Here is a 13,068-nt window from a genome sequence, read left to right as displayed (position 1 = left end):
AATTTGATTTGCATACTTGGTCAAAGTTCAGATTCTTTTACTCTTATGATGAAAGTTATCAGGCTATATTCTTTTTTCTCTCGGAAAACCAGTGCTTGCAAGAGCTTTTCTCGGGAAAATATCTGATGTCTCAAATAGAACAACAAATAAAAGCAAAGATAAAAAAAAGATTTAGAATATAGTCACAGCAACTGCAACGTATCGTGCGAATTGAGTTATGACTATAAGAAAACTTTAGGTGCCGTGACGTACCAAGTGCACGATTGATACTTCTAGCCTTTCGTTCCACTTAACCAATCAACAGGCATGGGTGCTAATCCAACCACCACGGCTCTTTCTTGGAAGTGTCCACCTCATCGTCTTGAAATGATTGACTTTGGCATAATCAGTCAATTTTGTCATCGGATAATTGTCAAAAAAATTCTTGTACATAGTCAATTAAAACATAAAATTAAATTCGTATCGTCAATTGGAAGAGGCCGCCTTACCAAGCTATGATAAAAGGTATATACCATGTTTTCTGATTCGTATCGTCAATTAAATTCTGATGCATATCTTTATCCCGATGTTTCATTGTCAATTCAATTCCGGCGTGCATCTTTGTTATAGATGTCGTGACGTCGATTAAATTTCAGCGTTACATCTTTGCACCTTCTTGAGCTTTATTAGCAATTAAATTTTGGCATAGTTCGTGCATGTGTATTGCTATGGAAATTGTTATATTTTCAAGCCTTATTGTTGATTGAATTCTAGTACGGTTTGTTTGTACAACTTGGTTCGAAGTTCGAAATAAAGGGTTATAGTTATTCCTTATTTGCCTGAATATTTCTTGTCTAGAGTCGTTACAAAACCCGAACCCATCTCCTCTCATCAAAAGCCAAAGAACAACTTTTAGAAAAGATGTTTCATCATCGATTAGATTTCAGTGAAATAGGAACCATAGGAAGAAGATGAAGAAAAAGAAGGAGAAGCTGTTTTATTCCTCACAGGAAAGTGAAAAGAAGGCCCTTGTTATTGGCAATTCCTTCTACTAGTCTTGCGAGAGTAGTTGCTTAAACACGGCAGTTGACTTGGAAAGGGGACAGGAGAGCAGCTGCTTAAACACGGCAGTTGACTTGGAAATGGGACAAGAAGACTAGAACAAGAGACTTTTGAGAAGAGCTAGGTAGAGATACTCAAGGGAGCAATGTCATCCATCACTTTACCTCTTTGATGATGATAGGTCGGTGAAATTCATAGACCCGCAATTAGCGAACTTGCACAAATCTTGCCCCAATTGACAAGTTTTTTCAAGAGTTGACTCCTATTTTCACATGTTCCCTCAAGTTGGATCCTTTACAATAGGGTAATTCAAAAAATTAAAGACCTAGAAACTTTTATCTCCTGTTATGCCCATTAAAATCAAACCACATAAGCAAAATTAGGAAAATAAGTTCAAGAAAAAAAAATCAGTGGGTCTTTGACAACTGAAGCTCTCTATTTGTAAATTAATTTGATTTAGTTCTCGGAAACAACCAAAAATTCCATTAAGGTAAATATCCTAAGCATAATGAGCATAAATGACAAAAGCTATCAACTTATCCAAGAAAGATTTTGGAGAGAATTTTGTTGACACCCAAATTTTAATTGACTATGAGAAATGCTTATGTGACCATCCTAATCCATTAGGAGAATAACAAACTGTTTTGAACCAAAAAAAAAAAAATAAAAAAATAATAATAATAATAATAATAATAATAATAATAATAATAATAATAATAATAATAATGAGAAGTTATTGGCATGTCCACTTCTCAAAAAATGTGTAAGTCACAACATGCTATATTATTCTTACAGTAGGCACAAAACTATTATGTTAACAAAAATCTTCAAGTATTCATTCTTGTAAAAGTAAAAAAATTAAAAAATAAATATAATTACAAAAGTAAATAATTAAATACATGACAAATGAAAAAGAGACAAACAAAGGAGGTTTTCTTTTCCGGTAAACCTTAGCCATATAAGTTATCTTGTGTTTCATTCTTGCGATCTCAGTGGTGACGTTTCAGAAACATCGTTCCTTGGATTTTCTCACTGTTCGGAGCTAAAAATTTAGCTTGATGAATGTGAGTTCGTTTTGTTACTCTCGGTCATAGTTTTAGAATGAAAACAGGAACGGAGACTTCATACATCGTCAATCTTAAGTCTGAAATGATCGATGTTGAGTTGATTATCAATGTTAGCTCTTATTGTGATGGACTGACGTGAATCGTTACTGCAAACTCATATATAAAGTAAGGGACTGAAGTGCCCACCTCGTGTTTGACAAAATGCCCAAATTGAGTCCGTATAGATTAGTCCTTGATCCCGACCTGTTTTGAGTCCGTAATTTGATTTCCATACTGGGTCAAAGTTCAGATTCTTTTACTCATATATAAACTTAGTAACTGAAGTGCCCACCACGTTATTAGGCTATATTCTTATTTCTCCCGGAAAACCAGTGCTCACAAGAGATTTTCTCGGGAAAATATCCGACGTCTCAAATAGAGCAACAAATAAGAGCAAAGGGGAAAAAAAAGATTTAGGATGTAGTCACCGCAACTGCAATGTAATGTGCGAAGTGATTACGGCTATAAGAAAACTTTAGGTGCCGTGACATACCAAGTAGACAATAGATACTTCAAGCCTTCCGTTCCACTTAATCTATCAACAAGCACGGGTGCTAATCCAACCTCCACAGCTCTTTCTTGAAAGTGTCCGCCTCCTCGTCTTGAAATGATTGACTTTCGCATAATCAGTCTATTTTGTCACCGGATAATTGTAAAAAAAATTCCTTGTACATAGCCAATTCAAACTTAAAATTTTTAATTTTGTCAATTTAGTTTAAATTTTTTTGATGATTTTATATAATATAGTCCATCAAACTAATTTTGACCAAAAATCACTAACATGATAGTCCAATCAATGTTAGTTGTTTTACGAGACACAGTTAACACAAATATGAACAATTCTTGTGATTTTATTAAATTTTCAGAATTTGTTCTTTTTGTCCCTTTCTTTTCTTTGCTTTTCTTGTTTTCTTTTTTATTCCTTATTTTCCCACTGGTTGCCGATCGCCAACCACGGGTGATGACCGCAACAACCTCACCCTTGCCCTCGCCCCAATATAATGTTGGGAACATATGGTGAGGGCATTATGGCCCTCACCTATAGCCATCGACTAACGTAGAAACAAGAAAAACAAAGAAAGAAAAGAAAAGGAAAAAAATAATAAAAAAACCGTTAATGTTAGCAATGGATATCTTGATTGCAATTTCAGTAATTTTTAATCAAAATTGATTGGATGAACTACATTGGAAAATTATCATAATGTTTAGCATTAAATTGACAAAATTGAAAAAAGAGGACCGAATCAATCACTGTACAATAGGTTTAAGACTTTTTGGACACTTTTCCCATTATATTGATGTGCTGATAATTTGTTTGAAGAAGAAACACACATGTTTATATAGTCTTGACGTTGCTCATTTGTTGTGATTCGGTTTTTAAATCAAGATGATCGTGGAAAAATAGTTATCAAACTAGTAAGTTTGTAACATAAACCAGAAACCAGTGAAATTAAAAATATAATCAATTCTAGGTGGCCTTGCCATCATGTTAATTTAGCTGCATAAGATGCAAATTCGTGTTAAGATGCTTTCTACAAGTAATGACGTGGCTTTATATAACTTCTATCGGCTTTAGCATTGGCATCACATGTTCAACAAATACAATAAAATTTTCGGAAGTATTCTCACGTATCTTGGTACACAAGTTGTTCCTTGCGTTGAAAGGCTAGATGTGCTTATAGCACGATCTTAAATTTCACACAGCCATGGACATTGAAGTGGTTGGTGATGATCTTGATGGAGAAGACAAACAGGGCTTGGGAGGAACTCGCAAACAGTCAACATCGCCTCTTAGCATATCCACCACCTCACTCATTGTTGGCCTAATTGAAGGATTAGTCTGTATGCACCACAAGCCCACTATTACCATCTTCTTAGCTTTCTCTTTGTCTCCTTCACTTGTGACATTCTGCAATCCTAACTCTTCTTGAAGTTCAAGACGCTTGTGAATCCAATGCGGGAAGTATATTTCACTTGTTCTCTCTGCTCCGGTCTTTATATTTTTCCTTCCACCAACCATTTCGAGCATTGTCATCCCAAAGCTATACACATCAGATTTTTGGGATATTCCTCCAATGTTCCTGCAAAATACTTCTGGCGCGATAAACCCCGCAGTCCCTCGTGCGCCAAGTAGTGAGATTGTGCTCTTCTCTTGATGGCATATCTTCGCAAGGCCAAAGTCAGAAATCTTGGGGCAATAGTTTTCATCGATAAGAATGTTGTGCGGCTTTATGTCGAAGTGTAATATTCTTGAGTTGCAGCCTTTGTGCAAGTATTCAAGCCCTTGAGCTATGCCTAGAGAGATTTGGTACAAGGTGTCCCATCCGAGGTGGCCGCAACCTAGCTTGAAGTAGTTCTCTTCGTATATGAGTTTTTCCAGAGATCCATTGGGCATGTATTCATAGACAAGGGCCCTTTTGGTTTTGTGAAAGCAGAAACCTAGTAGTTTAACAATGTTGACATGGGAAGTTCTGCTCATGCTGTTTACCTCATTGATGAAGTCTTCACCATCTCCTTTTAGCTTGCTTAGAATTTTCACAGCCACGAGATGTCCATCTGGGAGCTTCCCTTTGTACACAGACCCATAGCCTCCCTCACCTAGTTTTTCTTTGAATGAGTTGGTCATTATCTTAATGTCAGTGTAAGAATACCTTGTCGTTACGAGAATTCCACGATTTTCGAAATTGACCTGAAATTTCATCTTTCTGCTCCCTATGATCATGGATTTCTGCTTGGAAATTTTGCATTGACAAAGATAGGCTAGGACTATAATAGCGACACCAAATGCACTGATTGATGCACCTGTGTAACCAAAGGACATACAGAGCATAATTAGAGATAATCATTTTCCTGGGGTTTTAATAGTCCTACTTTCCGTTAAATACTGTCCAAATGTCTACATTTTAATTCGTAAGTACTCATAACAAATTTGATTTCCTACTTACCAAGAGCACCTTTTTTCCGTAAGCTCATAGTTTTCAATTTCCCTGCGACATAAAAGCAATAATAGTCGGAGAATTTTTATTGGAAAAATATAGATGATACAATTCATATAGCTCCGCATGCATCATCCTCCCAATAGTTATAAGATTCATATCTTCATGTTAACCATATTCTATTCAGGGAAGAGAATAGTTTATGACGAATTTATTGCATGAACCGTTAAATTCCTAATTCCAAAAACCTTACCGCCGCCACTATAGCAGTCCCTGGGATGAATTGTTCCATGTGGGCAATAGCACTGAAAGTTTGTGTCTTGTGATCGTCCACATCGGCCTCCACTTTTTTCACAACCAGTACAACTGGTTGATAAATCCCACTTTAACTGGAACCCCTTGTGCAACAACTCCCTATAGTCGAGATCTTTGATAGTTTGATTCGAGATATTTTCCTCCAGTTGTACTGGTACCTCTGCAAATGACCGGCAGGATCCATCTTGTCGATGGAAGGTGTAGTTTGGAAAAATCAACGCAACAGAGGTGTTGTATGTGGCGTTAGAAGTACAATTCACAGAGAATGTATTGAAGGGAAAAGAAGGGTCGGTGCAGTTATAGAAGAATAAAAGTTTAAAATGACGAGAAACACTGTCCACTAGGAAAGCGTTATCGGGAAGCCAGGTGAAGGGGCGAGGAGCAAAGCAGGAAGTATCCCTTGGACTTACTAATTCGATGGAACTCTCGTTGTATGAGATGCTTTTAACTACGTAGCTCCCATACGTAGCCTTTTTCTCTTGACAAGTGATCTCAAATCCAGGGTAACCGCATAAATTACTTCCTTCTCCAAGAATATAAAAGGGATAGCTTAGGTTGAAATCATCAGTGCCACAGTTGCGGGGTTCGCAAGCTTCATATGACGATGACTCGACGTGATCTTCTAAGATGGCAATGAAGAAGATGTGCAATGCAATGCAAATTACCTCTCGTGCGGAAGCACAGTGAAGACCCATCCCAGGATTTCAATATGGTTCTAGTTTGAAATGAGAATTTTCTTTCTTTTAATTATTGAAATCAAAGCTAAAGAACGGAATGGAATAGTCTGAAGAAGAAGAAGAAAAAAGAAGGGAAAGTCGTTTGATTCCTCATATGAAAGTGAAACCAAAAGCCCTTGTTATTGGCAATTCTTTTGACTAGTCAAGTAAGATCAGCTGCTTAAACACGGCAGTTGACTTGGAAAGAGGACAGGAAGACTAGAACAAAAGACTTTTGAGAAGAGCCAGGTAGAGACATTCAAAGGAGCAATGCCGTCCATCACTTTGCCTCTTTGATGATGATAGGTTGGCGAAATGTGTAGACTTAGTGAACTTGCACAAATCTTGCCCCCATTGACAAGTCATTCAAAGAGTTGACTCTTTTTTTCATGCATCTCCTCAAGTTGGATCCTTTACAAGAGCATTGATGGGTAAAAAAAAAAAAAAAGAAACTTTTATCCCCTGTTTGCTTATTAAGATTAAACCAAATAAGCAAATTTAGAGAAATAAGTTTAAGAAAAAAACAAAATCAGTAGGTCTTTGACAATTAGGCGTCTCTGTTGGAGAATTTTCTTCAAAGATGCAGCGGGAGGAGTCCGTTACGGCAACTAGTGAGAAATTCCAAAAAGGAAAATCCTAAGTACAACAAACATGAGTAACAAATGCCGTTGGCCTACGCAACAAAGTTTCTTGAGAGGGTTTTGTTGGCATCTAAAGTTTAGTCAACAACTCAAATATTCATTCTTGTAAAAAGTACAAAAGTAAAAATTAGCCAAATAATAACAAAAATAAATAAATAAATAAATAAATAAAATACATAACAAGTGGAAAGCGGATAAGAAGATGGAAAAATGTACTATATAATGTGCTCATTTGAGTGTTATAAGTTTTTTTTTTTTGGATCACTTGAGTGTTATAATTTATATATATCTCTCACTTAATTTCTTTTTTCCGATCACTTAAGTATCATATAACTTTTTTTTTTATCAATTACTTGAATGTTTAAAATTTTTAAAAACGTTCATCACGTGCTATGCCACATCAGATTTCTGGCATTTGGGTGAACATTTTTTTAAAAATTTTTAGCACTCAAGTGATTAATCGAAAGTTATGGTGAATTTTTTAGAATTTAATTGCTAAAAGTTCTATGTCAAATTTCCAATACTTAGATGAATATTTTTTTAAAAGTTTTAGTATACAAGTGATCGATCAAGATTTATGACACTCAAACGAATATTTTTTTAAAAGTTATGTCACTCAAGTGATTAGAAACAATTTATAATATTTAAGTGAACATTGTATAAAAATTATGATTTAGTGCTGTCCGTATCTCCACTTATTAGTTCCAAGCCTCTGAAACCTTGGCAAGGTATTCTACCCAATATTCTCAGTCGAGGCCCATTCACAGCTATCAATTTGCCCGAAAAGTTTGCAGTCTGAGAGGGAACCCACGAGAAAAAGTCTAATTGAAACTCATGATAATGCCGACTGCCTAGTGTGGAATTCATTTTTGTTGGCCCAATTAAGTAAAGAAGGGAAAAGCCCGTCCCTCCTCTCTCTCTCTCTCTCTCTCTCTCGCGACTAAGGGCGAGACGACGCAAACGGGCGTGAGAAGGAATGCTGAGCGAAGGAACATCGAGAAGGTTCCAGAATATGGAAGTGCTCCGGTGCTTTGCAGTTGACTGAGAGCTTCGAGTGGTTTTAACCTCGCTCATCCAGAGGTTGCTTTCAGTTTCCAATTCTGATCATCCTCATCGCCGCTTCTCGCTGCCTGCTACCGCTGAGAATTTCTTCACAACTACTCTCCTGACGTTATTAGCCTTCGTCGCCTGTCGTTTCTGGGCATTCCGGATTTGCGCCTTTCCTGCTCTGCTTCTCCCTGTTCCACGGCCGGGAAAAGTCCTCAGCGGTCAAATTTCTGGAAAAGTCCTTGCTTGGATTTTCTCACTGTTGGGAGATAGAAATTAAGCTTCACGAAGGTGAGTTCAATAATTGTTCCTACAGGTCGACGTAGTTTTAGAATGAAAACAGTAACTAAGACTTCATACAGTGTCAATCTAAAATCTGATGCGATCGAGGCTGAGGTGATGATTTATATTAGCGCTTATTGTAATGGAATGAAATGAACCGTTACCCTAAACTCATATAAACTTAGCAACTAAACCGCCCACCATATAACCGCGCACCATATCTTCGACAAAATAACCAGACTGAGTCTGTATGGATTAGTCCTTGATCCTGACCTGTTTTGACTGTATAATGATATGTCATACATGGTCACAACTTTTTGCCCATGTTTTCTACCGCATTTTATCTCCACGGGACCATATCTAAACAATTTCTTTTTTATTGTGTTTGCTCGGTGTTTATACATCTTCGTTTAATGATATTCATTGGCGAGGAACCGCTCAAAAATCGATGGTCTGAGGGTCAATTTTTAAGCTCAATTGTCCCAGTTTGTTCATCACATCTTTTTATCTGGTCGTGCCCCTTTCTTTGTTCTCGATGTTTGTGGAGGCTGTGGCGTGCGTATGTTCATAATTGTGTGACATCCTTATATTAATTCAGATAAGGTATCGTCTGCTTTGGCACACCTTGCGTTTTTGTACTTTGGTAGACATTGTCATAGGAGATCACTCATCTTAATATTACTCTAACTTAGACTTGCTTAACTTTGGAGTTCTAAAGCAAAACTTGTCGTTATGTTTGAAGGCACCTTCGTGAGTTAATTTCAGTTTCGCTCTCCTCTTGTTCGATGTACAATTTGGTTCATTTATGCCCTTTTCGCCATCCTAGAAGCCTACTAGTAACCGGTCATTGTCTAGACCCCCTAGCCTCATCGACTATTCCTTGCCCTCATCGGATTGGGCTATTACAAACCTACCAGCTTTTGCATGGTTTGTTCGGAATCATACACTTACTACTAGAGGGATGCTGCTCTAATATCAAAAGATCAAAAGATGTTATATATCGAATTCTACATTGATAGGGATATAACATGGTCATCTTTTCACTGAAAGGACATGGTCTTTATTGAAAGCCCTCTTGTACCATCACCGCTAACTGAGTAGCCTGAAAAGATTGGGAAGGAAAGAGATGGGCAACCATATCTTAATGCTAAACAGATCAAGTAACCAATATATATAATTATATTTATATATTAAATCATATATGAGTTGTTTCATTTCAACAAACTTTATATAAATCGGAAATACTCATTTAAATCTATAATTAAAATACATATATCAATGGTCAAGTCTATTGATTAATATCTATAATGTCAATTGTCCATTCCATTGTCTAAACTCGTACGATACCACATCTCAAAGCCCTAAAGGTGGCTTCAATGAAGTTTACGTTATCATGTAATACTTAATCCTTAAGTTGTGCAAAGCCCTAGAAGTAGCTCTCACGAGAATAGCATCACGACAACACTTAGCCCTTGATCAACACATATTAATAGTACAAGGCTATATAGGTGGCTTCCACGAAGTTGTTGTTAGTCCTTAACCAATGTATATCAATAATATAAGACCCTAGAGGTGGCTCTCATAGGACTTGAGTCATTGTGTAGCACTTAGCCTTTTGCTTATAGACAGGCCTCCACTGTTTGTTATGCACGCATGTAGACAATGCTGGTGAAACCAAGATGAAGAAAAACTAGAGCTTAAAGCTACTAGTCAAACTTTGTAGAAGTCATGGTGGACTTCGATAAAAATGGATAGATTGAGAACTAACAAACCTGTATGGAAGGAGAACAATGACATGTAAATGCTACAGCAGGACTTGTTTATTCAATTCTTAAATTCCTGACGTGGAAGCTCAATTTGACTGGGATGCTTCTTGTTTACATTTCAGTCATTCGTCAAGCTTTTAAATTTCCATACGTGGTCAAAGTTTAGATTCTTTTCCTCATATGATGAACATTATCAGGCAATATTCTTATTTCGTCTGACCAACCAGTGCATACTAAGAGCTTTCATTGGGAAAATAGTTAAGTCTCAAATAGAACAACATATACTGACCAAAAAAAACATATATCTGACCCACAAAAAAAAGAAAAAGATTTAAACTGTAGCCACAGCAAGTGCAACGTAATGTGCGAATTAATCACACCTAAAAGAAAACTTTAGGTGCCGTGAGTCCGTGACATACCAAGTACATGATAGATACTTTTAGCCTTTCGTTCCACTTAACATATCAATAAGCAAGGGTGCTGATTTAGCCTCCACAGTTCAATCTTGAAAGTGTCCGCCTTGTGTCTTGAAACGATTGACTTTGGCATGTTCGTCAATTTTGTTGGCGGATAATTGTCAAAATTTCCATGTATATGGCTAATTCAAACTTAAATTTTTCAATTTTGTTAATTTAGTCTTCAACCTTACAACGATTTTTTAATAAAGTCCATACGGTTGATTATGGTGGAAAAATGGCTAAAATGGTTTAGTCAATGTCAACTGTTTTATGTGACATGGTTGACATAAAATGTGAATGATCTTTGTAATTTTTTCAAAATTTTAAAATTTTGTTATTTTTTTTGTCCTTTTCTTTACTTTCCGTTCCTTGTTTTTCTCTTTTTTCTTATTTCCCCACTAGTTGTTTGAAGCCAGCCACAAGCGAGGGCCGCGACACCCTTGCCTGTGCCTCACCTCAGTATAACATTGGGAACATCTAATGAGGGCATCATGGCCCTCGCTTTAAGCAAGATGTGCAACCCAATGTGAAGTAGCACTTGCGCATGAGCACAGCATAGAACCATGACCATCCTGACACTTTACACGGGGTTTCCAGGCTTCAAACGAGAGAGGAAGATTTTCCGTTTTCCATTGATGCTCTACAATGCAGCAACTTTGAACTTGAAGGGAAGGCCTTCTTATTGGCAATTCATGCACAATGATAAAGGTAGGGACGCCCAACTGAAGACTTGAAGAGACTCTGATTACATAAAAAGGACACGGAAGACTTGAAGAGACTCTGATTGGCAATTCCATAGACACGTTAGTTGACTTGGAAAAGAGGACACGGAAGACTTGAAGAGACTCTGATTACATAAAGGTAGGGACACCCAACTGAAGATTTTTAAGTTTTGGGTCCGTCGTTGGTAATTGTAATGCCATCTGTCACTTCCCTCTTGATGATGATCGGCTGATGAAAAAGTAAAACCTCCAATCGGAAAACTTCCATCCTATCTTGTCCCTATTGATCAGTTACTGAAAGACTTTTTGACGACTCTATTTCTTTCCAAGCAATTACAGGGTGACCCTCACATATTAAAGCAAATAAGCCAGACAAGGAACAAAAGAACAAAAATAAAATAAACTTTGGTCTAACCACAATTGATTCCATAAAAAGGTGAGATTCTACACAGAAACACAAGTCGTGAAATGAAACGAATAATTATAAAGGGCAGGGAAAGAAAGCAGATGATTATAGAAAAGGTTCATGAGTTGCAATAGGAATTGCTCAGTCAGATCAGAGGCTGATTAGCCTTTAGGGGGCTCCTAGATCCATTTGGTAAGTCTCTTGAGAAGATGTAAGAACTACTCTTTGAACAGTTACAATTAGTGTCAGTGGTAGGAAGGCAATGCTGGAGCCGGTGATTATGTCAATTGAAGTTTTCAAACCGATACCATCACTCGGAACTTATTTGGTGCGAAATGCATTTATTAACGTCTACTAATATAGTCAAGCAATGCCACTAGCTGATCACATGCTTAAGAGAACGTGCCTAAATAGAAGAAGAATATAGTAATACAGTAGCAGTGGAGTAATAAACAGACTAGAGTCTCGCCAAATGTATAGAGAATCCCTTTTTGCCTGTGATTAAGACTCCTAGCACTGGCCATTGAATCTATATACAGTCCGGCCAATGTCTTATATTTGCGCTGCTTGCATGGATGTTTGGGGGGTACAAATTTTTACCAAGAATCTAAGGGCAGTTAAAGAGATAACCAAAAGTTCTGTTGAACATTGGATAGGACTCGTACTCGAATGTTTATTTCTAGACCTGTCCTCCTAAATAGGCCTGCCATACCAATAGAGAACCAATTGTGTTTGTAATGACCTGATCTTGCGAGGGATGGGCCAAGAGCACACCTTATGAGGATGGCGATGGGGACATGAATGAATTGAATTCCACATCGCTTGAGGATGGTGAGGGGATGTGCCTTATAAGGTGTGGCACCATTCTTAATTACCAATGACACATTTTAAAATCGTGCATGTTCCGGCCCAAAGTAGACAATATAGTTGGCAAGTAGGGTCATAGGTCGGCCCTCACAATGGTATAGAGCCAAGCCCAATCGGAAGTGTGTGGTTCGAGGATGAATCAGGCTGAAGCTGGTGGCTTTATAACAACCCAATCTTGCGAAGGATGGGCCAAAAACACGCCCATGAGGATGGGCTAAGATTCAGCTCAAAGTGGACAATATGGTTAGCAAGTAAGGCCAGAGGTTGGCCCTTACAATATTTGAACCACTGATTGTATCGGAACTATTAGCGATGAGTATCTCCTTTCTCTCGTATTCAATTATTGTGAAAACACCAAAAAAAGTTAAAATTGAGATTATCAATTGATTGGAGAGAACAATATAGTTCCCTTTAAGTAATGGATTGATGAGTGTTCTCCTTTCTCTCGTATTCAATTCTTGTGAAAACACTAAAAATTATATGGCCAAGTCAAAATTGAGATTATCAATTGACTGGAGAGAATAATATAGTTCAAGGGTGGTCATGGAAAGTATATTAAGCTCTACCTACTATTGGACCCTCTATTCATTATTATCTTTATTTTGATTATTACTCATCGTATCTGGTTTGGTATTGCGAGTGCATGACTTTGAGAGTCATGATGATTTTACTGAGGAACCCACTTATCGAAATAATTCTTATTTATACAACATTGATTGAAACATGGAGAAACTTAGATTTGCACTTCCAAGGATCCATGACATC

General features: G+C 37.3%; 1 protein-coding gene across 1 annotated transcript; it reads right to left on the bottom strand.

Annotated features, from left to right (window-relative positions):
* Positions 1-3,698: 3,698 nt before the first annotated feature.
* Positions 3,699-6,107, bottom strand: LOC104435549 (LEAF RUST 10 DISEASE-RESISTANCE LOCUS RECEPTOR-LIKE PROTEIN KINASE-like 2.1). The gene is made up of 3 exons (XM_010048277.3): positions 5,337-6,107; positions 5,093-5,134; positions 3,699-4,949 (listed from the first exon to the last, which is right to left on the bottom strand). Exons 1-3 carry the CDS (start codon positions 6,091-6,093, stop codon positions 3,844-3,846), a joined length of 1,905 nt encoding a protein of 634 aa, XP_010046579.2. The 5' UTR covers positions 6,094-6,107; the 3' UTR covers positions 3,699-3,843.
* Between the last annotated feature and the right edge of the window lie 6,961 nt (positions 6,108-13,068).

The sequence above is a fragment of the Eucalyptus grandis genome, chromosome 2 (assembly GCF_016545825.1).
Source record: "Eucalyptus grandis isolate ANBG69807.140 chromosome 2, ASM1654582v1, whole genome shotgun sequence".
Taxonomy (NCBI): Eukaryota; Viridiplantae; Streptophyta; class Magnoliopsida; order Myrtales; family Myrtaceae; genus Eucalyptus; species Eucalyptus grandis.
This window is presented reverse-complemented; position numbering and strand designations above follow the sequence as displayed.

Coding starts and splice junctions, on each gene's coding strand:
- LOC104435549 (XM_010048277.3), bottom strand. CDS start 6,093: ATGGGTCTTCACTGTGCTTCCGCACGAGAGGTAATTTGCATTGCATTG. Junction 5,135..5,336: donor GGACTGCTATAGTGGCGGCG/GTAAGGTTTTTG, acceptor TTTATGTCGCAG/GGAAATTGAAAACTATGAGC. Junction 4,950..5,092: donor ACGGAAAAAAGGTGCTCTTG/GTAAGTAGGAAA, acceptor TTGGTTACACAG/GTGCATCAATCAGTGCATTT.